We start from the raw sequence: 27153 nt of genomic DNA, 5'->3' as shown, positions 1-27153 counted from the left end.
CAACAGAGGCCAGACTGGGTTGCACTCCCTCTGCACCAAGGACGGTAGACTTAGTGCAGGGAGCTATGAATCCCACCACCGAGAGTGCCCGGGCTCCTCTGTCCCCACCCGGTACGTGGCTGGTGTTTCCAAGGGGAGTACCTTATACCTGGCCACTGCTCACCAGGCTGCCACCAGCAGAGCTCCCATTAGAGTCAGGCCTGGGCGGCTAAGGCCTCATAAGCTGGGGGACCCAATGGCCCAGCAGCAAGTCTGCTTTCTTGGCAGCAACATTTGATACTCAGTACTAGTCTTCTTCTTGCCTGGGACAGCCCCTGCATGCCCCACCTACCTGTGGGGAGCTATTGGACAGGAGGTGGCACGAGGCTCAGGTCTGGCTGATCAGTGATGGGGTCAAGGGTGGGCTTTTGTGTGAATGGATGGAGAAGCTGCCAGATCACCTCCTTCCCCTGATGGAGGCCGAGGGCTGGGATGCTATCATGTAAACAGAGGAAGCAAGGGCCCAGCACTGCATTCAGGTTCCTGTATCCAGCCACATTTGAAGTCAGGTCCATTCTGATCTTTCAAAATCCAATCAATTCTCTCTTGCTAGCGCTGGGCTCCCCATGGCTCCCAGTGTGGCAGTTATAACTAGCCCAGAACCCGGGTGTTCCTGGGCCTCTTCTGGGCAGCATACGGACTGATCTGGCTGCAGGGCCCCTGCCAGAAGGGGCCCAACTCCTCCGCCTCTCCTGCTTTGGGCACTTCCCTAGGCAAAATCCAGTGATGCCATCCTGCTGCTCTACGATCCTGTTGGCTCTGGGTTCTCAGCTGCATCAGGAGCTCTGACAGAGGCTAGCCCAGCAAGGCCTCCTGAGGACTAAACATGCGCCATGGGGCTAGGACTGCAAACCAGGAGGGGCCAGTGTGCAGCCCCTTGGAAGGGGCAAGATAGATGGGGCTGTGGGCAGGGGTGGCCCCTCTTTTGATGGGAGCAGTTGGAAACCCAAGAAGGACTCAGTTCTGGGGACAGGCTCAGAGAGGTTAGAGGACTCAGCTGCGCCTGCTCCGGGGCTGGGCCCAAGGAGCCGGAGATAAGCACGTGCCCCACAGGCAGCCTAGCCAGCAGGACGGGCAGGGCTCCAACCCCCTTGTGGGCTGGCGGTGCGGTGGGGTGGGAGGGTGCTGAGGAACGGAAGTACAAAGTCACAAAAACCTCTGGGGAACACTGCCTTGGTCCCACAGCTCCACCTGCGGTTTACAGCCACCCAGGTCCGTTCTTAGCCTGTCTGCTCATAGAAATGGGAAACCCAAGTTCCCTGGAGTCAGCCTGCACCGTGGGCCCGGCAGTTGGATTCGACACAGCCCAAGGGATATCACCCGTTTTCTTTAAACCTGGGCAAAAAAGCTGGTACACTCTCAAAGCGACATGTCTTTGTTCTGACAGCTGGGCTGAGGGGGCGAGGAGCTGATGTCACAGGCGTGCCTGGGGCTCAGGAACAACACTGTGGCTCCCTCAGCTTGGCAGATCTGAGACAACATGCCTTTTCGAGAGTGCTCGGACCTGGGCCCCAAGCTTGGTGGACCTCCCTAGTGGTGAGTAGTGACTAGTGACGTCTGCAGCCGCCTGTCCTCATGGTGGGAAGGGGCACATTACAGCCGACACATGAGCAAACGTGCAGGGGAGAGAAACAGACAGGCGTGTTTATTAGCGCGCAGGAAGGGCCTCTTCCGCGGACGCTGCTTCTCAGTCTGCGTCAAGAGCAAGTCAACAGTGGAAAATCATTTTCCTGAGAAGAAGCAAAAAAGTTACCACTTTGCAAACAAACAACGCGATTTTAACAAAAGATAAAAAACACTTTTTCTTTTACAAAGAACAAAATTTCAAGTATTATTCCAGATGACACGGCAAACCCAACAAAGGAGGCCTGGTGGGAGCAAAGGCCGCTCGTGCCCCACGTGCGCAGGGACTGCTCTGGGGCGCCTTGGCCACCCATGGCCAGGGCCCTGCAGGGAAGGGGTACAGGAGGCGGGGACAGCTGGGCGGTGGGACCCGCTGCGCGCCTGGGCAGGGCCGTGCGCTCGACGTCGGTGTCTCGGGTTTGCGGTTCTGTGCGTCGCATGATTTGTTTTTCATGAACAGAAACATGTTTATTCTTTCAAATACCATACTATCCCCGATTTTAGTCAATTTGTAAATTATAAATTATATTATTTGTGCTACAGCTTGTGGTATTTAAACCTTATTAGAAGATAAGCACCAAGCCTATGAAAATAGAAAAGCAGACGGCGCCGCGTCCTCCCGCAGGAGGGCGCTCTGCGCGCCCGCAGGCTGTAAACGCTCGCTCCTTTTCCTTAAACGTTTCTGACAAACTTTTCTTGGAGGGAGATGTCCGTTTTGACCACAGTTGTGGGAAAGGGACATAGAGCAAACCTGCTTGTCACCATCTCAGTGGGAGGGGACAGCTGATGGCTGTTCTTCTTGTCGAAGTGCCTCGGGCAGCCCTGGGCTGCTGCGGCCTCACCGAGAGGGTCTCGCTCCACAAAAGGGAAAGTCACACCCAGTGCTGGATGCAGGGATTCCCAGTGTCCTCGGGGGGACTGTAAAATGCCCTCAAAATGTTAATATTCAGTATTTCCTGAATATTGACCCCTGGATCCCCAAGCCGTCTTGGTGCTTCTCCAGATACTTAGTTCTTGAACCTCGTCTGTTCACAAATATGGTTGAATTTCCTGCAGGGAGAAAACAGATTACACACGAGGTCATCGGAGGAGCATAAACACGGTCGGCCCACAGAAGAAAGCGCGCAGGGGCTCTGGCAGCACGCCTCTGACGCCACTGGGGAAATGCCACCAACGGCCGCGCCTTTTCTCCTTTTGAAACTTTAAAATAGAAACCAAACATTTTAGATAATTTTCTTAGAAAAGGAGACTCGAAGCTGCATGTCCTCAGCGTCCCTACGGTGCCACGGGCCCCCTGCAGGGTGGATGGGCGTGCCTGCTGGGTGACAGTGCTGCCGCGTTCCTGTCCACCAAGAGCAGGGCACCCGCAGAGGAAGATGGGTGACGCCTTTGCTATCCTCACCCAGGCTTTAGCCTAGCAAGTTCAGCCAGTTACTAGTGAAATCTCTCCGCGCGCAGTAAAGTGTCTTTCCATGCATGATTTGTGCTAGAGTAAATAGCCAGAGTTTGGTTCCGGTCGCCCCCGGGGGCCGCCCGCACCGGCGTGCTCGCCACCTCCCGCACAGGGGGCTCTTTCCCCATCACGGCCAGCCCACGAACGGTGGGCTGTGAACTGCGCGGTCCGTTCCATTCTCAGTCAACCTGTGCAGTCCACGCCCGTGCGGTCTGCGGGTCGGCTGTACCTTAATTTGAAACAGGAAGGGCTACTTGGGGGTTACAGTCACCTCCACAGCCTCCATCCACGAGACTCATATGCTCACCTCGCCTAGGGTATAAAAGCGGAGGCGAGCTCCCTGCTACAGACGACATCAGTGGCAATGTGGATGTCACTGTGAGCAGCCCGTAAGGACCCTGTGGGAATGCCCAGTGAGCGACCAGTTTAGAGCAATGAGAGACGCAGACCCGGGAGCACAGTGGCCTGCACACGGGCCCGTGGCTTGGGGAGGAGACTCGGTGACCACAGCACCGACGTGGAAAGTGCTAATGAGTCGCTGGGAATGCCGGCTGTGTTTCAGAGCCACAGGGGCAGACACGCTGCCACGTGAATGTTTCACAAAATGAGGTAGCAGAAGGGCAGGGTTCCAAACGACAATACTCCTTTGTGTACTATGTGACCCAATGAAGCCAACGACCAAACCAGCGTATTTACAAATAGGTGGTTGACTACTTCACGAACGTCCCTACCAGCTGACATATCAACTTGGCCAAAACACTTTAAAAAAACCTCCTCACTGTCAGGAAAACGAGGGTTCGCCTGTCTGCAGGGCCACCTCGGGGCCCTTCCCCAGCCCCGCGGACCCGGCGCCCGGGCGCGGCGCAGTTTCACTCACATGGCGTGGTGCGCCTTCACCTGTGTGCGGCAGTTGCGGCCCCAGTAGCAGTCCGGACGGGATGTGACCGCCGCTGGGAAGAGAAAACACACGAAGCCTGCGTAACGTGCGCGTCACACTCACAAATGTAGCTCAGGAAGTTGAGACCCAAAGAGAAAGTGCAGCTGAAATGCACGGCATTTTGTCACATTTTATAACTAGTTTCTTTCGACTGTTCCAAGATTTCAGAAAAGGAAAAAATGTTGAAAACCCAATTTAGAAAATGAGATTACTGTAGTTGTCTGCAGGGCGTTTTCGTGAATCTTGTTTTAGAAACCCACGTCACGCGGACAGACCCAGGGTCTGGACTCACACCGGAGAGGTGACAGAACCCACGTCACGGCCCTCAGGCAGCCATCTGCCCTTTTTCACCCAGGCTGATGCAGGGATCTGCTAAGAGCAGGGAGCAAAGGCCCAAACAGAGTGTCTGTCACATGAGGCGCCTAGAAGCCGAAGCGAACAGAAGTGCGGCGCGGGGTCCCCTCACCTGGCAGCTCGGAGGCAGGAATGTTCTGCCGGTACTGGTAGGCCAGCTCTCGGAAGCTTCGCAGGCCGCAGCAGTAACACAGCACGGTGTTCCCCGCGATCCTGTAATCTGGGAGGTACACGCCTCGTGTGGGCACGGCCGGGCATCAGACCGACATTGCAAACCAGCGGGGACCGGCGCGCCGGCCCACAACGTGGGGAGACACAGCGGGCGAGACGCTCGGAGACGGGAACAAAGGCGACCTAGGTACCAACTTATTTCCTTGCAGCAAAATAATTCCACTTGCATAAAAAATGTTAATGTTTTTAAAAACCCAAGAGTACTAAAAGGAATGAATGTTATTTTTCTCTTTAGCTATTTCTAAGTAACCATGAAACCCAAACGGCACGTGCGAAAGACTCTGTGAATCACGTCGCTCGCAATCGAGCATCACGATGGAATAGGACGAAGGGGCGGCACCGGCGAGCAGCGGACACGTCTGCACCACCGACGACGACGTGCCGGACCTGAGAACAGAGACGTCACGCCGGCCCCCAAGGCCAAACAGCCAATACACAGGGGCCGAAGCCACAGACAAGCAGGTGACCCGTGAAACAAAAAGACCTTCAATTCCGTTAACATTCGGACACGGGCAGATAAAACGCTGACATACCGCTGTTCGCCTCTTTCGTATTCACAAGACCCGAAAGGCGAGTGTGGGCTGCCAGACACGGGGCACGCTGGCCCTCGCTCCCCAAGGCGCGTCCCTGGGGACCGTTAATGTGACAGTCTCGACTGCGTGTACCACTGTCCCACAGCCCTATTTAACCTGAGGAGACAACTTTTCAAATCTACGATGATTCATGCTCAGCAGTGTAGTTTCAGATAGCGAGAAGTGGAAAATAACCTAAATATTCTTTATTAATGAATTGGGGAAAGAAACTATGTTAGAATACTATGTAATACTTAAAAATCAAGGTATAGATCTTTATCAATATAGAAAGGGTCTCTGACATGTTGTTAAGTAACTAGGTTATTAAACAGCATACATATAGCAGAATTTTACTTATGAAAACTATGTACACCATGAAAACTATGTACACCATGGGTGTATGTATTTAGACAAGTTGTCATAAAAATATTACCGTTTGGGTATATTTTAGGTGGTGGAATTTCCAATGATTTTTACTATATCTTTCAAAATTCCCTGTACCATTTATATTTGCTTTGTGAGCCATGTTGTTCTTATGACAAGTGTCAGCTATTAAAAAGAGGAAGGGGTTAAGACCCAGACGGGAGAGCCGGGCAGCCACACATTTCTGTCCCAGCAGAGAACACCCGAGACCCTCACTAGAGCATGTTCATGAGAAAGAAGCAGCTTAGAATGATTCCCAGGAAACTTCTCAAGTCTTCTATAATAATTTATGTGTTAAAAAATAAAAATCACTTGCTGATTCTACAGCCTCCCTCAATGACAAAATCACATTTCGCAATGCACTGGTGTCCCTGGGAGATGGGGCACGCCTTCACAAGTCACCAACACACTGAATGACAGGCCAACAAGGACCCCGAGGGCTTGGGAACAACCCCAGGGTCTCAACGCTGCCAGCGTCTCCCTGGTTGTGCATCCTCCCTCCCCCGTGGCAGAAAAGACCCTGGAATATGTCACATGGACTCAAACCCAACTTTCAAACACGACCGGAAAGGACAGGGACTTTTCCGCCTGTGTCTGCCGGGGTGGGCAGACGTTTGAAGCTGTGTACGCAGCAGAGCAGACACGGACACTGCTAAAGTGTGGCCGGAGGGGCCGACTGCTTCACGGTACAAAGGTGGCACGGGACAGCCACGCCATCCTGGAGAAAAGACAGCGAGTACGCCGGGCTTACCGGAGAGCAGGAACACGCCCCTCTGCAGAGCCACGAGGCTCTCGGTCAACACGTTTTTCCACGTCAAACCCCTGGTTGCCAGGTAATTCTGTGATGGGAAACAGAGATCTAGCCTGACGGGCGGGTCAACGGTTCACGAAGGGCCCCTGAGGGCAGGGAAAGCCAGAGCACAGCTAACCTAAACATGGCGGTACTTGTAGAGGGAGCCAGCGGCTCGCGCGATGTGCCTGTATGGGGTCTTGCTCCCAGGACTGCAGCTCAGGAGGGCTGTGGCAGGCACGTGGGCCAGGACCCCCAGGACCGACACAGGAACACACCCACAAAGCAACACTCAAGGACCCTTGTCCAACGAGCCTGAATAGGCAGGCAAGCTTCAGAGCCTTCACTACGGGAGTTAGCCCATGTTCCCCGGCTCTGCAAGGGTGTTCCTGGCACAGGAGTGTGAGATGCCAGCCTCGGCCGAGGCGGCCAACCTGCAGTGACAGGCCCAGGAACACACGAGGAGACTGAGGGCCTGGATCTGCGCTCTGCGCCTCAGACGCCTGGAGCTGCCTGGCTCCTTTTGTGCAAAGCTACAAGGAGGTGACACCTAACCAGGGTGCAGCGGCGGGCAGGAGCGTGCCATGCAGGCGAGAAGGCCACAGTCCTGCGTGCCATGCCATACGTAGAAAGGTGAGACTGGTCTGCACGTTAAACACACTGAGCGCCTAAGAGCCAGGCCAACTTCCTGCAATGTGGGAAGGAAACAGAGAGGAAGAGAGCCCGGCTGTGACCTCCCCTCCCTCCCGCCCCCAGCCCAGAAACCCTCTGCGCGGGGCGAGCAGGGGCGAGCCGTGGGAAGCTGTCCCTGTGGCTTCATGCCATGTATTCTGGAACACGGCAACAGGGGCTGAAAAGCAGTGGCAGTGTGAGCCAGACAACGCGGAGTCACAGGGGTCACCGAGAAAGTCCCGAGGGGGCCTCCTCTCGGCCTCAGCCTAACACGGTCCGTGTGTAAAGCGGTACCTTCAGGATGTCGGATTCATAGTGGTTGTTGCTCAGCACCCCGTCCAGACACCTGTCGCCCAGGTTCAGCTCTGTCGGGATGGAGGGAAGCAGCGTTATCCGTTTATAGACATTTTATGAAAACATCGTTCACCCGACAGTTAGGATAACCACATTTCCTTCATTATAGAGCCTAGAAAGAATAAAAAGTTCCATGACGGAACACAATTTGATATCGAGGACAAGTAAGACGACTTCTGTCGCACTCCCTCCTGCAATGGCAGTGCTCTGAGTCCCCTCACTCCTGCTCTGGGTCGTGAAGTCCAAACGCGGACACCAGAGCATGCCTGTTTAGTGGCAGCGTTTCTCGTGCATAAATAAACCCTCCTGACTCTGAACTCAGTATTTTCCTAGCTTTTCTGTCATTGCTTGGTTTTGAACTGACACACACTGACACTTTCAAATGGAAAACTTATGCAGCATGCCAGGAAAAGGTAGTTAATGTGTGGTGACGAACAGCTGCCTCCCCCTCCATGGGCATGCGACGGGCCATGCCACCCCGTTGCCACCCTCAAGTGCACCAAGAGAACATGCAAAGGCTGAAGCCACTTGGGCGAAGAGCCAGCGTTACCACAGAAGGGGGCCAGGCAGCCCAGGCAGCCGGTCCGGGCGCAGCCCCAGTACAGGTGGCAGAAAGGCTGCAGGCAAACAGCACCTGTGGACACAGCACGGCCATCAGGCAGGTCACTCAGTGGAAATCACTTTAAATGGCCGTTAAATAAACGACAAGCTCGATTTTAACAGCAATTCCCAGACTGTAAATTAAAGCGCTGATTTCATACACTGGATTTAAAAGTGACACAGGACAGAATTATTGCGGCCCTGATGTGGGGACAGATGTGAGATGCGGACTCCGGGAAGAGAAGCACCACATCTGGAAAGGCAACGAATGGCAGAGACGGCCTCTTCGGTTGGTGGGAAAAGATGGACGACCGGCCTGGTCGTGCAGGGACCACCGATTCTGCGGACGGAAGGCAGAACGGCGCCCTTACTCAGCGCTGTGCACAAGCGTCAGCGACACTCTGAACCCCGGGCCTGGAGGACACGCAGGAGGCTCTGCAGTGGCAGGCGGCTCGGGCGGGTGCTACTCACACTGCTGAGGCGCGATGCGCGGGTCCTGCTCGCGCTCCGCCCTGCGGTCGGGCATGGGCTGGAAGCAGCAGGTGCACACGGCGTGGCTTCCCTGCAGGGCGCACACATAATCCTGGGCTGCAGAGCGAACGCACGTCCGGGCCGGCGCGTGTCGGGACACAGGCGGAAAGTGCGAATTAGACCCGCGTCTTGAGGGGCGGCTAGAAAGTACACGTGAGAAGAGACAGACCTACGAGAACACCCAGGGAGAATTCACACCGAGTTTCCTACACAGCCGGCTGACAGTCTACCATCGAAACAAAGGAATTCTGGTAGACTGAAAAACAACCAGAGTTTTCTTCTGGTTTCACTGGGTGTAGCAGGATTTCAAAGATCACTCAAAGGCTTTCTACCATTTCTATAAAGGAAGGGCAGACCACAGAGCGCACCTCATAAAAGAATGAAGGAAGTTCTACATTTAATCTCAGGGTACTCCAAATAAACAAGAGACAGGCCTGGCAGGCGAGACTGGCTGACCTCGCACAGAGGGCAGCATCCACGAGGCCCAGCCCTGGACGCTCACCACCCACACTCGCTGTAGGCCCTGCCCCAATGGGGACTTCTCGTCTGCACTCTGCGAATGATGCAGCCCACCTGGTGAGTGGCAGTCAGGAGGGGAGCAAGCACTGCACCGCCGATCCCTGTCCACGTGGTCTACAGAATGTCCCCCAGAGGGCATGGCGCCACGGCAGATAATTAGGAATGTGGCTCTGGGTCATAATCCTGGGTTCGTGGCCCCGTGACAGGCTTAGGCTGACAGTGGTTAAGAGGCCGGGTCCCTGTGGGGCCAGGAACTGCAGATTCCCCATGGCCACTTTCCCTTTGTGGATGGCACCTGGGGACCCAGCCACGGGACACAGGCAGCGGGGTGGACAGGGCTCAGGGTGCTCCGGAAACATCGGGGCCCATCCCTGGGAAGAGGCCGGTCTCACTGCAGCGGTCCACGTGCGACATTTTGGCATTGGCAAGCACCACTGGGGACACCAACTGCCCTGAAACAGTGGGCTGGACCCCCAGGAGTGTCCAGAGAGAGGCCCGCAGCTCGGGACCAGCGACGAGCTGTGAGGCGGACGACAGGAGGGCAGAGAAGAGCGGGCAGAAGTGCAGGCTACGGCCCGGGCGGTCACAGCGGAGCGACAGCACGGAGGGCGTGGCCATCTCACCTGCGGCGACACTGACGGATGTCGACGGTGTGTCCCCGGAGGCCTGTGGTGGCCCCTGCTCAGCGGGAAGGGGCTGCGCCGCCTGCCTTCGGTAGTCGGGGCACTGTCTGCACACGACGTATGGCTGGCTGCAAGGGGAGCACACACAGAGCTGGGGCGTGGGCGCTGTGCTCGTGGTGAGGGTGGCAGTGGCAGTGCCCCAGCCCTGGCAACAAGACGGGGCCAGGTCCCTGAGCCCGGAGGTGCCTTCTCCACTCTGGACTTCATCCCCGCTTCACGCCTCGGTCGGCGCCATCCGCTGTCGCCCAGCGCGTGCGAAGCAGAGGATGGTCCGGCCCCGCCTGGCGCCCATCAGCGCGCGCCCCGAAACAGCAGGGGTCCGGGAGCACTGCTCTCTGCCATCACCCGCTCCCCTTTCCTGGACAGTGCCAGTGCCCTTGACCCCTCAGCTGCTCCAGGGGTCCCGAGACGCCTTTTGCCCACCCGTCGCTCTGGCATGACATCCCTAGGGGCACGGCCGCTCAGTCCACACTGGCAGGACACGCTTTCGCAGGTCTGATGCCGGGTGAGCTGTGTACTTGGCTCACCCAAGGTGCTCAGGATTGTCACCCTGGCCATCCGGGGGCTGCCTGCATATTGTCAAAATCAGAGCAAAATGCCCCGTGGCTGAACACGGCTGTCTGCGGGGAGCCGTCCAGGCGGCCGGCAGAAGCCCTGGGGCACCCGGCTTCGGGCACTCCGGCTGGCTGGCAAACACCGCAGACGGGATGAAGGAGCCCACAGGGAAGACGGACAGGGGACTCTTCCCTCACCTCTGTCAGGACATGCCGTCCTGAGCCTGCCACCAACGTGGGATGGGAAGGACCTGACTAGAAAAAAAGCTGGGGGACGTTTGACCCGGTGCGTGGGAAGCGCCGTCACTAGCACCTTCCAGACGGGCGCTGACGACACGTGTCGCGAGTCCCTCTAGGCCTCCTGCTCGCTCTTGGACCTGACCGCTCCGCCTGCATTTGCTCGTCTCCAGGAAATAACTGGACACGCGCGAAAAACTGCCCCTGCGGGCCGTGCGCGGAGAGGTTTCTGAACGCACAGCGCTGGAAAGTTACAAGAGCATGCGTATCGGATAATCCTGCCTTTACAGAAACGTTTGTTTCTAAGTATATCACACCCTACTTTGTTAAAAAAGAAGTATGTATGACAGAGATGGACACACAACAAAATGTTTGCACTGAAGTAATTTTTGGTTTTCTTTTTGCCTAACCGTTATCTGCTAAGTTTTGTGAAAAGAAATGAAGGTAGACTTTGGGGCAGGGGGTTCGTCGTCTTTCTAAGTATCATGGCCTTGATGCAAAATGCAGACCCCGGGCCTCCGAGTCGGGAGGCACCAGCGTTCCACCCGGGCTGGAGCACCTGCCCCGCCAGCTGCCCGCAGCTTTCCTGCAGCGACATCCCAGCAAACGATAAACATTGCGACTTACACTGTAAGACTTTCTGGTCACTAGATAAGATACAGAGTGTGCTAACGTGGGACAAGGGGACCTGTTAAATCATGACAACTACCATAGCCAATGACTCAAAGCGCGCGATGAGGAATCAGCAAATGAAAGGGTATCAGTCATTGTGCAACCGTTTCATGACAGACGTCAGTCAAATCATTACACTGCACGCCTCACACTCACGATTACATCGCGGTAAACTGGAACGACACAGAGGAGCAACAAAAAATAGGGCGCTCCACGTGAGCAGGACTGCTGACCCCTCTCACAGTCTCCCGGGCCTTCAGCTGGCCTCGGCGGCCGCGCCTCCTCGCCACACTCAAGGCAGGTGACGTCACAACCCAAAGTCGCACACCGAGGAGCCCAGCTTCCCGCCAGGCGCATCTCACCTAATATCCGAGGACTCACTGTCCACGTCCGACAGCTCCAGCAGGTCCTCGGAACTGCCGTCCTCGTCAGAGAAGGACCTCCTGACCTTGGGCTGCAGCATGTCCTGAGTGATCCTGTTCCTGGCGGCCATGCTCCGCACGTCGTCCTCGCTGCGACTCTTGTCTGGAATTCAGCAAACAGGGCTGTCGTGGCTGGCAGCCCCGGGGGCTCTGGGCAGTCTGTGGGCACCGGGCGGCAGCCCCACTTGCCTGGGTGCTGGAGCAGGTACGCCTCCACCAGGTTGTTGAGGATGTGGTTCTTGCAGATCCGCTCGACGGGACAGCGGCAGGTGGGGCACAGCGTGGAGCGCTCCATCCAGCCCGAGTAGCAGGCCGCACAGAAGGTGTGCATGCAGGGCTGCAGGCTGAGGGCAAAGGGCAGGCCCTCAGGTCCCCACGGAGTGCCTGCCACCGAGCTGTGGGGCCCCCCGTCAGCCGCATCCTCCCCCAACGGTCACCCACGTCCTCGGCCAGCAACCCGCGATGCTGCCTGATTTCTACATGCCACCTGAGAGGTCCCCATGCTTAGGCATTCGACCTAAGCTACTTTTACTCAGTCCTTGCTGAAAGAAACGAGAGGCCATGTGGCAGTTCTGTGTTCCAGGAGGTAAACGAGAACCAGAGGCGCCGTGCGCGGAGGGCTGCAGGGAGGCGACCCCCGACGGGCTGGCGCTTCCCACACCGAGCAGGCGGGGCGCCTCCGTGCCACTGCAGGGGCCTTCCCGCCGTGTCAGCCTAACCAGGCACCGGGCCAGGACACCGAGGTCAGACAGGACTGTGCCAACCCAGGCCATTGCCACGTCGGCTTCTAGAGCTTCGGTCACCGAGCCACACTTTCGGCTTGACACACATTCAAGTAAAAGGACAATGGCTGCGTCTGCGGACTCCACCCAGACGCCACCCAGAGGCCCCCTCCGCCCCCCGCGGGGCGCAGCGCGCACCTCACGCAGTCGTGCAGCAGGTCCTGGCAGATGACGCACGTCAGCGTCTCCTCCATCTTGTCCGGCTTCACGGCCATGGCTCGGCCACCCCCCAGGGCCGTCGGGTTGTCACCGCACTGGTCTGTGATCAGCAGATGCAGGTGCAGGTCGGGCTCCCCATCTGCAAGAGAAAGGGACGCACTGTGACCGTCGCAGCCATGGAGGAGACACCTTAACCTGTGGACGGAGACAGGGCCGTGGCCAGCGCTTGTATTTTATGGGTATTTTTAAGAAGGTCCATAAAGGTCTCACATTCCGGTACGCTAACGTTTTGGTTTAGAATAGTGACGTAATGAAACCTGGTCAGGAGACATGGTCAAGAGACAAAGGCCAGTGGTCCGACAGATTTTGCGTATCGCATCATTTCTGTTCAAACCAAGTCCAGACTCTCAGCCATTCCCACGAGCTTCACAGTTTTTTCTTCTGTTGGTGCCGCCGTCTGTAATGCTCAGGTGTTGCTATTCAAAGGCTCTTACTTTTAATTAAAGAAATACTTGCAGTTGCAAAGTCTACAAATACTTGAGGGAAACAAACGCAGGCGCCCTCTGCCGCCCTCTGTCCTCGCCGTCGGCCTCCCGCCCCTGAGGAGACCACCTCTGTGCCTTAGCTGTTGTTTCTCCTGGTGCGGACCGGTTTTCTAAGTTGCGATGCAGCGCCTAGGTTGATTTTAGCTGCCATCTCCTGACATCCGTTAAGGTACGAAGGGCTTTTTCCCCCATTCACTGTTGACACGAGTGTGGGCTCGGTGCACTGCGTTCACGCCATCGCGCTAAAGGCTCGCTGCCCAGCCCAACGGTGTGTGCTAAGTACGTTTTCTTGCTTACACAACTTTTCATTTTTGCTGGTGTTAAAAATGGCTTCGTTTTAATACTCGCTGATGTTCTAAAGTATCTGCTGCTAATTCTTTCCACACACACCCTCCCGAGCCGATCGACTCGACTTTCCACTCTGAGCATGAAGGACCCCACCCTCTTCCTCCCGGGCCCACCCGGTGCCGCGCAGTCACTCCACCCACGGACCCGCGGACCCGCGGCCCCACCTCTCCGCGTCTTCACGGTCTTCTCAGCTTTGTCTTTTAAAGTATAGGTTTTTCTCTGAATCACCTTTAACATGAAGGTTCACTTAGAGAAAACGTTCCTGAGAACCGGTGTCTCAGGACAGAGCTACAATTCAAGATGCACCCAGACCGTCTCCGGAGCACACAGTCCGGTCCCGATGAGGCAAACAGGAGAGAAAAGGCCCAATTTCCACTCGGAAGAGGCTGAGGCACCACAGGCATCAGCCTGGGACGGGCCCCTCGTGCTTCTGGGGAGGATGGGGCTGGGGGCAGATCAAACACTGCACTGGTCCCAGGGTGCTCCAAGGACCAAGGTCACAGGGGACCACAGGGACACTGACCTCCTCTTCTCCTCTTCTTAGCTGGCTCTGACTCCTCTTGGTCCTGCGGTTCTGACGGAGGGAAGGGTGCCCCCTCCCTGTCCGGGACAGCTGAAGGGACGCTGGAGAGTTCACCGCTGGCCGAGGGCGGACCACACCCTTGAGGGGAGACGCAGGCCCCTCCGGGGACTGTGAGAGACAAACGAGAGGTTCTGATCCATCCCCCGCAGAAGGGGAGAGCGGGGGTGGGCACCCCTGATTCAAACCAGCAGCAGAGAAGCTGAGATGCCACGTTTTAGAAATGGCCTATGCCTGCCGAAAACCTTGGTCCACTCATCCCTCATGTCCTAAAAACGCCTGTGCCCACCGCCGTGCCCGGTGACGCTGGGGGCACAGCACATTCACAGGGAAAGAGGGGCAGATGTCTGGGCTTGGGACCAGCCCTCGACCGTCAGTCCACCCCAGGGCCAAACCACATTCTAGTTATCCTGTGACACACACCCCTGTTGAAACGGTTCATGCAGGGTCCGCCCTCTCAGAGGAGGGGGCAGCAGCCTTCAGTCCACAAGGAGACGAAGGTCAGACGGGGGGCTGGGGCTGCTGTGGGAACTGCCTTCCAAGTGCGATGACAGGGAAGAGGAAGTAAGTCCTGGGGACAGTGCTGGCCTACGCCAGCAAGACGCTGGGGTCACAAACAGAAATGGAAATCTGTTCAAACAGCGTGGGAGACGACTTCCAGTCTCCACAAGGCATATCAAGTCCCTGGGTTTACTGCATCTCTTCCTGCAAATCCCACTAGAACAGATAGAAAAATAAGGACTATCACGTAGCAGAGCAGCCAGATTGGCAGATGAGAAGGAGGAGGAGTCTTCTCGGAGAGACTCTGTTACTGTTGCCGAGCAGTCGACAGAGCCACTTAAAACAAAGGGCCTTTTCACTGAGGCTCTGCTGGTTCCTGCTTCTGAATGTGGTTGTGATGGCTGGAGCTCTGGCAGCCACATTGGAATCACAAGATGGTAAGAATGGGAATAAGCATTCTAGGGATAAATAAGAATCACCCCAAAACTAGGTGAATAAGGCTATAAATCTTTACTGAAGAACATTTAAGAGTTTAATAAACAGAGAACAATACCATTTTTCCTAGGTATTGTAAAAATGTCAATTCTCCCCAAATCAAAATCTCAAAAAGACATTTTTTAAACTTGAAAAGGTTAATCTAAAGATAATCTGGAAGAAGCATACAGAAGAAGAGCTAAGAAAGTGAACTAAAAAAATTAACACGTATGGTATGATCCAGTTTAGGAAACGGGACCACAAAGTCCATGTTGTGACGACGCTACGAGGAAATGGTCACACCACGCTGCACCTCGACGGTCTGAACTTTTTCCAGTAACCAGGGAGGAAGGGAAAGAATTCATGCTGTAAGGACAAGTGTGTAAAACTGGTCGTAAGTGACACGGCACTCTAGATGAGCCCCGCGACACGAAGCTGAGCTAAAGAAGCCAGCCACGACAGGCCACGTAACATAGGGTTCCGTGAACACAGAAGGCAGACTGGCGGTTGCCCGGTGAGCTGTGAAAACAACGCGGTACACAGCCTGCCACCGTCAGCAGCTCTCAGGGCCGGGACGAGACTGTTCAGAACTCCCCCTGCCGAGAGGCCGAAGCCTCACACGACCGCTACACTCCTCCGTGGCCCACCTGTCTCTACCACAGCATAGGTCAAACGGCCACGTGGCCACCGCCTGCATCCCCATCTCACCGGAGCCGGGGGCCGGTGCCTGCCCTGCACGGGGCTCCATGGAAGAGGTAGAGGCCGAGGGGAAGAGCTCCGACGTCGACGTCGATGGCTGTGGTTCCTCAAAGCATGCCTGAGAAGCGGGCGCCGGCGGCAGGACCGGGGGGTCGTCACTCCGCCCTGCACCTGAGGTATCTTTGGTCACGTGAAACGCGTTTTCTTTATCCGGTTCTGTGAGCACAAAGGGAGCAGAAGGGGCCCGGTCAGGGCTGCGGAGGGCGCGACGTCCCGGCAGCCCGAAAGGCCTCCCTCAGGAGGACTGACAGCCCTCGACCCGCACCCAGGCCACTGCTGCACCCCTGCTTACCGAAGGGGTCCGGTGTCGCGCCCTGCTTCTCACGCAGGGATTCGTAGAGGTACGCCACGTCTGAGAAGAGAGGGACCAGGTCCGAGCCGCGGCGGCCGCGTACCACGCCTCGCCTCGCTCCCCTGTTGCTCCCTCCAGCCATCTCAGTCCCGCTGTCCTGGGTTACTGTGAGCTACCAGCTAGTAAGAGCGTCCACCAGCGTAAAGCGGACGATCCAAAACGTCTTAACCAACTTTAAAATAAATGAGCCTCTGGAAAAGTGTCTGGAGTCAGGAGGCAGACCAAGGAAAGGCAAGGGGCCGACTAGCTGAAGAACCTATGCCTCCTTGTCATTTCGAAGGACAGGAGGAGCAGACTCCAGAGCCTTCCGCAGCCAGGGGCTGGCTCTGATTACGCCTCAGGCAACCGAGAGAATGCGTGCCCCCTCCTCCCTATTTCAGGGGTAACCTTGGGAAGATTCCTCGAAGTCTCTGTGTCCTATATTGTTCTCCCACAAACCCAAACACGGACACTCAGAGCTGGAAAAGCCCTAATGGCATCAGTCTCACCTTTGCTGTCTCCCGTAAAGTCTCCAAAAACAGAACCAACGCAGTCCCCAGCCCCCTGTTCTCGGTCTTATTCCCAACTCAGAGTCTTCGGCAGTAACTGACGCACGCCCCCTCCCTTCTCGGCTGCCACTGCGAGGCACCCGGCTTGCGAGCACGACAGGCTTTCTGAGGAATGGCTGGGCTCCGACGGCGGACACCACTCACACCACACCAGAATCCGCACGACCCGCAAAGGGAGTGTTGCGGACACAAACACTCCTACAGGAAGTGTCTGCGTCATCGACTCCCTCCTGCAGCCACGGCAGGACCCCCCCCTCGCCCCGCCCTCCGCGCGCAGCCTGCAGGCGTCCACCCCAGAGTCCCCCTCTTACTGTGCTCTGGCTCATTCCTCCTGTACACCACGTAGATGACGTCCCCGGTCTCTAGAGGACACGTCTGCTTCTTAACTAGCTTCAGCTTGTTAATTACGGTTCCATTGGTGCTGCAGAGACAACAAAAATGCAATTCATCCCGCTTCCCATAACTTGGAGTTAAAGTTTCTTTTTCTACTACCGCTAGGAAAGCAGTCCAACGTTACCCTGTTGATACCTGCACCCCTACGTTCACTGCGGCACTACTGACTGCAGCCAAGATATGGAGGCGCCCTAAGTATCCATCGACAGACACCTGGATAAAGAAGACATGGCTCATACACACAATGGAATATTACTCATCCAGAAGAGGAATGAAATCCTGACATTTGTGGCAATGTGGATGGACCTAGAGGGCATTACACTAAGTGAGATGTCAGACAGAGAAAGACAAATACCGTATGATTTCACTTATATGTAGACTCTAAAAAACAAAACGAACAAAACAGTAACAGACTCATAGATACAGGAAACAAACTGGTAGTTACCAGAGCGTGTGTGTGTGTGTGGGGGGGGGGGTGCAACAGGTAAAGGTGATTAAGAAGCAAAAACTTCCAGTTAAAAAACAAATAAGTCACGGGGATATAAATTACAGCATAGAGAATACAGTCAATAATACTGTACTAACTCTGTATGGTGACAGATGGCAAGCAGATTTATCACGGGGGTCGTTTCACAGTATATGTAAATATCGAATCACTACAACATACGCTTGAATCTAGTAAGGTACTGTATGTCGATTAAACATCAATGAAAAAATTATCATCCTGAAAATGATAAAACGCTGACAGGAATAATGTGAATATTTGACGAGGCACATACGTGTTACCTTACAATTGCCTGTTGCCCCCTTAGTGACAGCCCAGCTAGCGACCAAACCGTCTTATGGAGAGAGCGTCACCCTTTCCGCTGTGCCAACGCCTGACTGGCCTCGACCTGCCCCCGTGCCCGCACCCTGGGCTGGCCTTCCCACCTCTCCTGCTCTCGCCTGCTCGGCCACGGACCTGCCCTCCTTCCGCAGTCGCGACCGGTCGCAACCAGTTAGCTCCCGACCCCTCCCCAATGCGGGCTACTGGTGGGAGATGGTGTGGCTCCTGCAGTTGGGAGGTCACTGCAGTCATCAGGGACCACAAGGCTGGGCGGGAGAGGTGCAGGGTGTGGCAGGGACAGACAGGGACCTGAGTCAGATGGGACAGGAAGCGCTTCGCTGAGGAGGGCCTGGCTTGCGTGTGCTCTCGGTTCCCTGAGTGGGCCGAGAGCACACGCAAGCCAGACACTGCCACTGTCATGTGAAAGCCACCACGGACAGCGCATCGTCGAAGGGCTGTGGCCGCGTCCCAGTAAACGTCACTGGCAAGAACTGGTGGCACAGCCCCAACGCTGCCTGGTGCGTCCTCACCATCCACTGCACGCTCTTCTGGGCTAGCACGTCACACTCCCCTCGAGGGCTTCGCCCCTCGCATAACCTCTCCCTGCCTCAGGCCGCCGCGGGCCTTGGCATCTTCCCGCCCCGGAGTGCAGCCCACCGTGCACCCACCACTCTGACCCCGCCACCCCTCACTACCGCCCCCTCCCCAGGGAACGCAGGAGCCTCTGGAAGCTGGAAAAGGCGCAAACAGATTCTCCCCTAGAGCCTCCAGGCAGAGCCAGGCCTGTGACGCTTGGATTTTAGTCCAATGAGACCGGAGGGGAAGCTTGGCCCTCCAGAACTACAAGATCATAACTCTGCGTTGTTTCAAGCCACTCAGTTTGTAGTAATTTGTTACAACAGCCACAGGAAGCCAATGCTGTCGCACAGCCAGTGCAGGAAAGCCAGGACCTGACACTGTGCCCCTAATAAAACCCAATTCCTAGTCTTCTGTCCCTGAAACAATTACCAAAGACCCTTCACCACCCAGCCTTTACAAAGATAAAAAAGTCACCCTGTGGGAAAGGATACTCTCAACTTACTGCCGGAAGGCCATCTGCCACTTGTACCCGGTTTAAAACAGGCACATTCTAACACAGCATTCCTTCCTATAAATTTATCCCGAGAAATAATCAGACATGAATGCCAAGAGTTACGAAGCAGTCACTGCAGTGTCATTTATAAGAAAAGGCAAAACAATAAATATCCAGCAGTAAAGGAACTGACAAATAAGTTATTACATAATAATGATGAAAAAGATGAGATGGGTTTAGACGCACTGACACGTCAAATGCGCCACAGTCGGTGAAAAAAGCAGACACAGCGACAGCACACACAGCAAACCCTCAGTAATGCTACGTAAACAGGTGTCGGTGAGCGGGATTTTGGGAAGGTTTTCACTTTTAGGTACTACTTCTGTCGCATAAAAATTTTAAAAAAGGAAAGATTTTTTGATTTGGAAAAAGAAGTCTAACTTAAGTAGGTTTGCGAAAACCAAAAATTTATCAGTTTATTAAGTCTTACTTCTGAGATTTTTTTTTTTTTTTTGCTTTATTTTCAATAATTCAAGAAGGACCATGGACACCCCATGCCACTGAGCACCCCATCCTGGAGACCAGAGAACACACTTCCTGTCCCTTGAGGACGTGGCCAGCTACCGCACTACAGAAAAACAATCCTTGTTTCTTCCCCTTGGGCATCAAGTCAGGTTCCGGAAGCTACGCGAGCATACGGATGTGCAGAAAGAACTTACCTGGTATCTTCCAGGGAGACCTGCCCGGATTTTCCATCCACTATGATTTTACAGTGATCTCCAGACACCAGTTTATTGCCAGGGAATGAAAGGTCGCAACCTAAAACAGAAAGGAGGACACACTGCATGTGACTGGGTGCTGTGCACAACATCGCCCTTTGCTCAACCAAAGCCCGTGACTGGAAACGAGGGCCCACACTGTGTGCACCGAGAGAGACGACACCTAACCAAGCAAGGTACAAAAATGTTTTCAAGGATTTAAGTGTTAATGCGAAGCAAAGGGACGGGGACTGTGTCCTGAGCCTCTGTGATTCCCCGTTATCTGGAACAAACCCCATCGACACCTGCAACTACACATCACCAACTTCTTGGTGACGATTTCATAGTACATACACATTGTCCAACAAATATTACAGAACTTAGAAAAAAACTAAGGTGTTCAGTTATGTAATTCTTCAGCATCTTAACTTAGTCCTTAAATTTCTTCTCTGTGTAACCTAAAGGTTCATAAATCACACAAAATTGAAGCAATGACTAAGAGTCAGGGAATATATGACTGAATAAATTATCATAGGCATATGTATATGTTTAAGAAAATTTACAATAGGGGGAGATGCATCTATCGGTAAATACGATCATTATATCCTCATCAAATACCAGGAGAAAATCCTCAGATACTGTTCTCTCAAATCAAAAGAATGAAAGCTTTCAGGTTTTAATATCTAATCACTATTCTGCTTACAATAGGTTTATGTACTACAGCTACTGAGGTTTACAGGAGCTCTGTTTTTCACAACCCAAAGTGGGAAGCAATGCAAGTGCCCATCAACTGCTGGTGGATAAACAGTGGTGCATGTAAACAATGGAACACTCCGCAGCAAAAGAAAGGAACGGCAAGAGATGGAGCTCAAAAGCATTCTTCCAAGAGGAAGGAGCCAGACACAAAACACTGTGGTGGAACTCTGTGTGATTCCAAAGGGCCACCGGGGAACTTTATGGAAGTTTTATGACTTGACTGTAGTGGTGGTCCCATTTCTCATAGCTCACCGAACAGCTAAAAGGGGTACATTTTACCAAATGCGAACTATGCCTCCAGAAACCTTAAGTATTAGAAATCTTACTTGCACGTTCTACATTATGGGAAGTGCTGTTACATTTATCCAAGGCAGATTCCATGTGTGCTGGACATCTTCCCATTGCACTGAGCATTAACTGCCAGGACAGTCTCCTCAAAGCCCCAGACCCAGCACCAGCCACGCTGTCCCTGGAGAGGGTTTGTAACAGGCTTCTCCACACCAGAACACAGCACTCTGATTTGGAACTGAGGCTTTGCGCTGAAATTCTGTTCTTGGCATGTGCCCTGCTTATCATTCAGCTGGTTGAACGTGGCTGTGCGTACCCCTGCCCCAACCCATGGACGGCAGCCCCTTGTGAAGGTCCTCACCCCTTCCCACGCACCAACTCAGCTCCCTCGTCCCCCAAAAGGTCTCGGGTACAGGTGTGTGATCACATTACAATGAATATAATGAAGTTCACAGCTCAATCGAAGGCCTGTGTGCCCTCCAATCCTTATGTTGAAGCCCTACCTCCCAACGCGACTACTTTGAGATGGTGCCTAGGTGGAGGTAATAAAGGTTAAAAGCGATCATCAGGGTGGGGCCCAATGAGACTCACGAGCTCTCTGTCCAGCCTGTGAGAAGGCAGCCAGCCAGGAATGGGGTTCTCACCAGGCTATCAACTGGCACCTTAAACTTGGACTTCCCATGACTCCAGGACTGTGAGGAATACATTTCTGTTGCTTAAGCCTCCTGGTCTGTGGTATCTTGTGAGGGTGGCCTGAGCAAACTGACACAGCAACCTTTGTGTTTTACCAGAAAGGTTAATACACTCACCCAGGGGACTTCTATTAAGAACCAAATTAACCTAACAATGCATCTTTGCTCCTTGTATTAATGTGTAAAATGATGTTATTATTATAACACTGTGTTCCAATAGCAAGGACTAACGTTAAGTGCTAACTCTAACTCAGGCTCCTTCTAAGTGCTTTATTCTTCACACTGACTCTGAGGTGGATACAAAGGCACAGAAAGGTAAATGCTTAGCTGAAAGCCAATCACGAGGCGGTGCAGGGTTAGAAACCCAGGCAGTTTGTGTACGGGGCTCCTGCTCTTCACCAAACTTCCTATTACATCAGTTGAAGACAATCCATTCTTCAAAAGTTCCTAATGAAATGTAAGCACTTTCAAAGTCGTAAAAAAAAATTACATATACTTGATATTGGGATTTAAGACTGCCACAAAAAACCAACCAAACAAAAAACACTTCAAAATGAAAACAGGTGCTAGTACATCACAAGGAGTAAAATGAAACCAAAAAATGTGCTTTTAAACAATAATCTTTCTCAATCTCTCTTTTTTTAAGTACACAGAGTGACCATTTATTTTCAAACTAAATATTGGTTTTGGCCTGACCAGTGCACTTCTCTCCCTGAAGGAAAGCTACAAGGGAGGTCCAAATTACCAGATGGTGACTAAGGACTTGAGAGGCAGCAAGCGCTCAGGGTGAGGGCGCTTCTTTCAGGAGCAGCGTGGCTTCCGCTTTCTGGGTTCATTAAACCAACAAACACTTGAACAGTCTTGGGAGCTGGGACTTGAGATCCTTTTTAACTACAGCCATGGGCCCTATACATTTCCCTTGAAGCACTGCTTTAGCTGCCTCCCTTAAGTTTTGGTATATTATATTTTCATTTTCATTCATCTTAGGGTATTTTCTAATTTCTGTTGTCATTTCTTCTTTGACCCACTGGCCGTTTAAGAGTGTTATTTAAATGTCCACATTTAAATGTCTGTGAATTTTCCTGCGATCCCTTTCTTGCAGATTTCTAATTTTGTCGGACTGAGGTCAGAGAAGATGCTTTGTGCAGCGAAGCTGAAGACTGCACGCTAGAGGACAAATCAACGCACCTCCACCATGAAGTTGTCACCAGGGTTAAACGATCCGCAGGAAGCACGCGGCAGTGAGGGTGCACGGCGTGAGCAAGCGGCAGCTCTCACCGCAGAGCCCGAGCCGGGGAAAACCCGAGGGCACAGCGCGCCCCGCCCAGGGGCCTCCCGCGGCCGGCGGGCCCGGCTCGCTCGGCTCCGGGCGCCAGCCGCGGGTCCCGCCCCTGTCCCCGCCCTCCGTCCGCCGCCCCAGCCCGGTCCCCGGTCCCCGGTCCCCGCGCGGCACCTCTCCTCCGCCCGATGGTGCACTCCGGCTTCCTCAGGAGGACCTGCGGCTCGCCCTCCTCGGCGCCCAGGCGGAGCAGCCGCCCCCAGGGCGGCTGCTGCGGCGGCTGCTCGCCTTCCGCGGGCGGCTCCATCGGACTCGCGTCGGACGAGACCCGGAAACGTCGGGGGAGACTGATCGCAAGGGGAGGCGGCGGCCGGCTGCCCTCCCCGCGGCCTCCGGGCCTCAGCGCCTCCGCCGCGCCGCCACGGGCCGGGCCGGGCCGCTCGCCTCCTCCCGCGTCCCGCCCCGCGCCGAACCCGGAACCGGCCGCCCGCCGCGGCCGCTGTCAACAGACAGCGCGCGGCCCTCAGCTGATCCGGGGGGCGGGGCCAGCGGCGTCCGCGCCCCGCGATTGGCTGGCGGCGGCGCCCAGCGAGCGCCGCGGCTAGAGCGGAGCCCGAGCGGCCACCGAGAGCGGGCGCGCGAGCGCGGCGGAGCGTGCGCAGACGCGCGGCTGCGGGCCCGGGCGCCATGTTGCGTGCTGGCCGGGACGACCGTGTCTTCCCGGATCTCCGAAGCCGCTGCGGCGCGCTGCGTGTTCAGACGGAGCCGCGCGGGGACTGCGCCCCGACGCGGATTCGGGAAGCCGCGTTGGAAGGGCGCAGGTGCACGTGAAGTTGGCAATTCCCGCAGATTCCCAGGAGAAGGCAGGAGTCGTGTTCACACTTGAGGTGCGTTTCTACCCCGCTGCCATAGCGCCGCACACGGCTGCAGTTATCGTCATTTCAAGTCAATCCTATCCACTCTTAACGGTTTAATGCGGGGGAAAAAATTCTTATGTTTCTTTCACAAGGAAGGGAGCCATTCATTTTGTTGTATCGCACAAGGAAACTATTACAGATTACTAAGTATTTAAATATAAGCTCTCCAGGTGGGATCGTAGGTGTACGGTGATTCCTCTTTTTACGAGAGTGATTTCTTCTTGAAAAGTGCTTTCTGTTGGGTGTGGGATAATATGAGGTCATTGTTGATTTTCTTGGGTGTAGTTAAAACATCGTGGTTATGTAGGAAAATTTCTCGTTTTTAGAGATAATACTAAAATTAGGGATGAAATGTCATGATTGTTGTATTTAAAATGCTTTAGCACAAGAGTATGAGAAGAAGATAAGGTAAAGTAGAAGCTACTGTTAATCTATAGTTAGTGCTTACCTGTGTGGGTGTGATGTCTATGAGGAAAAATTACTGCCCGTGATGAATTATCTTCAGTAGGAAAAGTAACTAATGATAGTTTTAGAGGAAAACCCTTTTTTCATTTATGAGACCACAGATAACATCCGTTTAAGTTAACACTTCACCAACTTTAAATATAAGGTTGTTTGAATCACTTATGTTAGTTACCATAACCCAGCTGTTAGTATTCAATAATTAGCCTTGAATTTGGCTGTTTGTATGAGTCTCTTTTTGTTTTTGAAGCTATTATATATTGTGCTCTTTTTTAAACTGAGATATGATTGACATGACATTTTATTAGTTTCAGGCATACAATGTAGTGATTTGTGTATATTGCAAAACGATCACCACAATAAATCTAGTTAACATCCATCACCACGCATCGTCATAAATTTTTTCTTTGATGGGAGCTTTTAACACCTACTCTCTTAGCAACTGCGAGTTATGCAGTACAGTATTATTACCTATAGTTACCGTGCCGTACGTTACGTCCCCAAGACTTATTTAGAACTGGAAACCTGCACCTTTTGACCCTCTTCATTCCTCTCAGCCATCCCCCACCCCCAGCTTCTGGCAGCCACGGTCTGTTCTCTGTTATCTATGAGCTCCATTTTTGTTTTGTTTTTCAGATTCCACATATGTGAGGATGGCCTAAACGTCCATTTCCTGATGGGGTGGGCGGGGCACAGGAGTGGCAGTAACTTTCCTGTCAGCATTCTGTTACTTTGTGGTATTAGTGGCAATCTTATGGTGGCGGTAAATTTTTGTGCAAACTGGTGGGAGACCAACAGCGATTAAAAAAAAAAAATCTTATTTTCCACACTGCCAGTTCTGCAGTGTAGCTTTGGGCATTACTCTTCAAATAAGCGTCAACCCTGCTTGTCCAGGCCATTTCTCAACCTCATGAAAGACAACCAAACAATGGCTGGGGGAAGGAAGGCAGGCCAAGGTAGATGGGAGGCTTATTGATTATAACAATGAAATTATCGAATGAATGAAAAATAGTGGCTAAATGGTGAATCAGTGACAGAAGGTGACATGTTTGTGTCATTTCACTGGGTGAGGGACAGTGCAGGGATAGTTGGGGGGATTTTCTGTGTGTGCAGATTAGGAATTTCCCAGTGTGTACAAAGGGCACCACCAGAGCAGCGGTCATGCTGCCCTCCTGAGTCCTCCTGAAACAGGCCCACAGCTCTGGCTGCACGCAGAGTGGGGACTCGGAAAAGAAAACATGAAGTTTTGCCAATAATCGTGGCCGTTATTATCGGTAGGTAAGGTACTGCAGTGGAAAGATGATAATACAGTTTTACATGTTTAAAAAAATGTATTAATTTGTAGAGACCTGTGAAAATCCCCCCAATTCCTATATTTATGGAAATATCAGCTAATGAAGTATGGGGACATATTTTTGTTAAAATGTAAGCAAAAATAAAATGCCATTGCTGAGAGGCAAACGTCTCAAATGGCAATTAAAATCGTTGGCCACAAAGAAAAGATGCAGGTGGAGCTGAAGTCTGTAATCTCAGTGAGAGGCTACTTGCTACATTCTTTACCTTGGTGCTATTCAGACTGTTGTACTATATTTCACATTCAACCAGTTTTGTTTAAAACATCAATCTGTTTGTTTAACTAATAGGAAGTATTGATCTGTATTTGACATTATAGGAAATATCTACTTGAATAAATATTTCTTTAGTCAGTGGACAATCGTGAAAAGTTATAGCTACAAAGATTATGGCATTAATAAATATGGATTTTAAAAACTGTAGAAGGTACAATTACTGTAACTTTTGTAGACACTCAACATTGAGGTGACCCTAAACCTCAGTAGCTCTAGCAGCCACCCTGTCGGCGTGGACCCTGAGGAACAAACTGTCCCCCTTTCATTGGAAGGTTTGTTCCAGCAGAATTTATGCGGTTCAGAATGTCAGTCTGCCCCATGGATTGTCTCTTCTCATCCAAGGAGGCCTCCCTGTTAAACTGATTCTTCCTCAGATAGGGGTGGTGCGGAGGGACGCATCATTATGTAATGGAAAGTGAATTCCTCTTGGAAACTGAATTTTAGTATTGTCAAGTTTTGAAATACTTGATCTTCTCAACCTGTGGAAAATCACTTACCTCCATCAGCCTCAAAAATAAAGAACAAGAAGACCCTAAGGAGGCAACTAAATGTCATGTAGGCCCCTGTAATGTCCTAAGGACATTAGTGAAAGGTGAACAAAGCCCACAGCTTAGATCTGAGTGTTGTGCCAGTGTTAACTCATTGTCTCGTGCAGTTTGTACTCAGGGTCTGCCAGATGGTGGCACTAAGGGGAGCCGAGGGAAGGAGATACAGGAGCTCCCTAATTTTCTAAGTCTAGACTTATTTCAAAACTAAAAGTTTGTATAAAAAAGCAATGAAACCCATAATGTCCAACATGTTTTTTTAGTAAACATTAAATGAAGTGGCATATGAAGTGTTTGATAAACTGAAACTGTACATGTTCATACATACCAAAGACATAAATCATAACATATAAATGTCCGTTCTTGTGCAAGCCACTCCTTGATACTTTAGACAGACCGTATAGATTTCTGACAGTCTGGGCCAAATCCAGACTCATGAATGAACACAACCTGTAACCTTGGTAGTTAATGTAATATTAGCTTATTCATCTATAAAAAGAGTAATAACTAATGCCCGACGTGTTATTAGTGATTAGGTGCACTTTGTGTCTTGAACAAAGGAGCAGCTCAAAGGTCTCGTTCCTTAGCCGGTCAGTTAAAGTCCATGTACAGGACTGAGAGAGTAGTGGCTAGTTTTGATGACCCTTTATGCACTTGGCAATTGAGTTTGTGAGCTGTCACACAAAATGTTCTCTACTCGTATATCCTCTTTAATGAGAGCTTTACATAAAATTGAGGCCACTGGTCTTGTGACAAATTAAGACAAGTAGAAGAACTTCTATAAGTAAAAAAAGAACCTTAATCCTATTGGTTGAGCTCCTTT

At 52.8% G+C, this 27153-nt stretch overlaps 1 protein-coding gene across 4 annotated transcripts; it reads right to left on the bottom strand.

The window, feature by feature from the left end:
- Positions 1-1656: 1656 nt before the first annotated feature.
- Positions 1657-23239, bottom strand: CHFR (checkpoint with forkhead and ring finger domains). 4 transcript variants are annotated; one of them, XR_001597105.2, is made up of 18 exons: positions 22953-23239; positions 19725-19824; positions 17026-17135; positions 16107-16166; positions 15764-15970; positions 14024-14191; positions 12587-12746; positions 11856-12010; positions 11607-11769; positions 9722-9849; positions 8520-8636; positions 7999-8082; positions 7389-7459; positions 6384-6471; positions 4519-4626; positions 3993-4065; positions 2414-2712; positions 1657-1769 (listed from the first exon to the last, which is right to left on the bottom strand). XR_001597105.2 is itself a non-coding variant. In XM_016146024.2 (17 exons), the coding sequence occupies exons 1-17, from the start codon at positions 23083-23085 to the stop codon at positions 2670-2672; spliced, it is 1968 nt and encodes a 655-aa protein (XP_016001510.2). In that variant the 5' UTR covers positions 23086-23239; the 3' UTR covers positions 1657-2669. The 4 variants fall into 4 exon arrangements, 3 of the variants coding, with proteins under 3 accessions (XP_016001510.2, XP_036077632.1, XP_016001511.2); XM_016146024.2 differs by having other exon boundaries at positions 1657-2712; XM_036221739.1 differs by lacking the exon at positions 4519-4626 and having other exon boundaries at positions 1657-2712.
- Positions 23240-27153: the final 3914 nt, after the last annotated feature.

This window comes from Rousettus aegyptiacus, unplaced genomic scaffold (genome assembly GCF_014176215.1).
Source record: "Rousettus aegyptiacus isolate mRouAeg1 unplaced genomic scaffold, mRouAeg1.p scaffold_m13_p_5, whole genome shotgun sequence".
Classification (NCBI taxonomy): Eukaryota; Metazoa; Chordata; class Mammalia; order Chiroptera; family Pteropodidae; genus Rousettus; species Rousettus aegyptiacus.
The sequence above is the reverse complement of the archived record's forward strand: the minus strand, read 5'-3'. Positions and strand labels throughout refer to the sequence as shown.

What these genes read in the sequence shown, in the direction of transcription:
- CHFR (XM_016146024.2), bottom strand. Translation starts at nt 23,085, where the DNA reads ATGGAGCCGCCCGCGGAAGGCGAGCAGCCGCCGCAGCAGCCGCCCTGG. An exon ending in GTCTCCCTGGAAGATACCAG is followed by an intron (nt 17,136 to 19,724) that starts GTAAGTTCTTTC and finishes TTGTCTCTGCAG; the next exon opens with CACCAATGGAACCGTAATTA. An exon ending in GGCACCGGCCCCCGGCTCCG is followed by an intron (nt 14,192 to 15,763) that starts GTGAGATGGGGA and finishes TGTCTCTCACAG; the next exon opens with TCCCCGGAGGGGCCTGCGTC.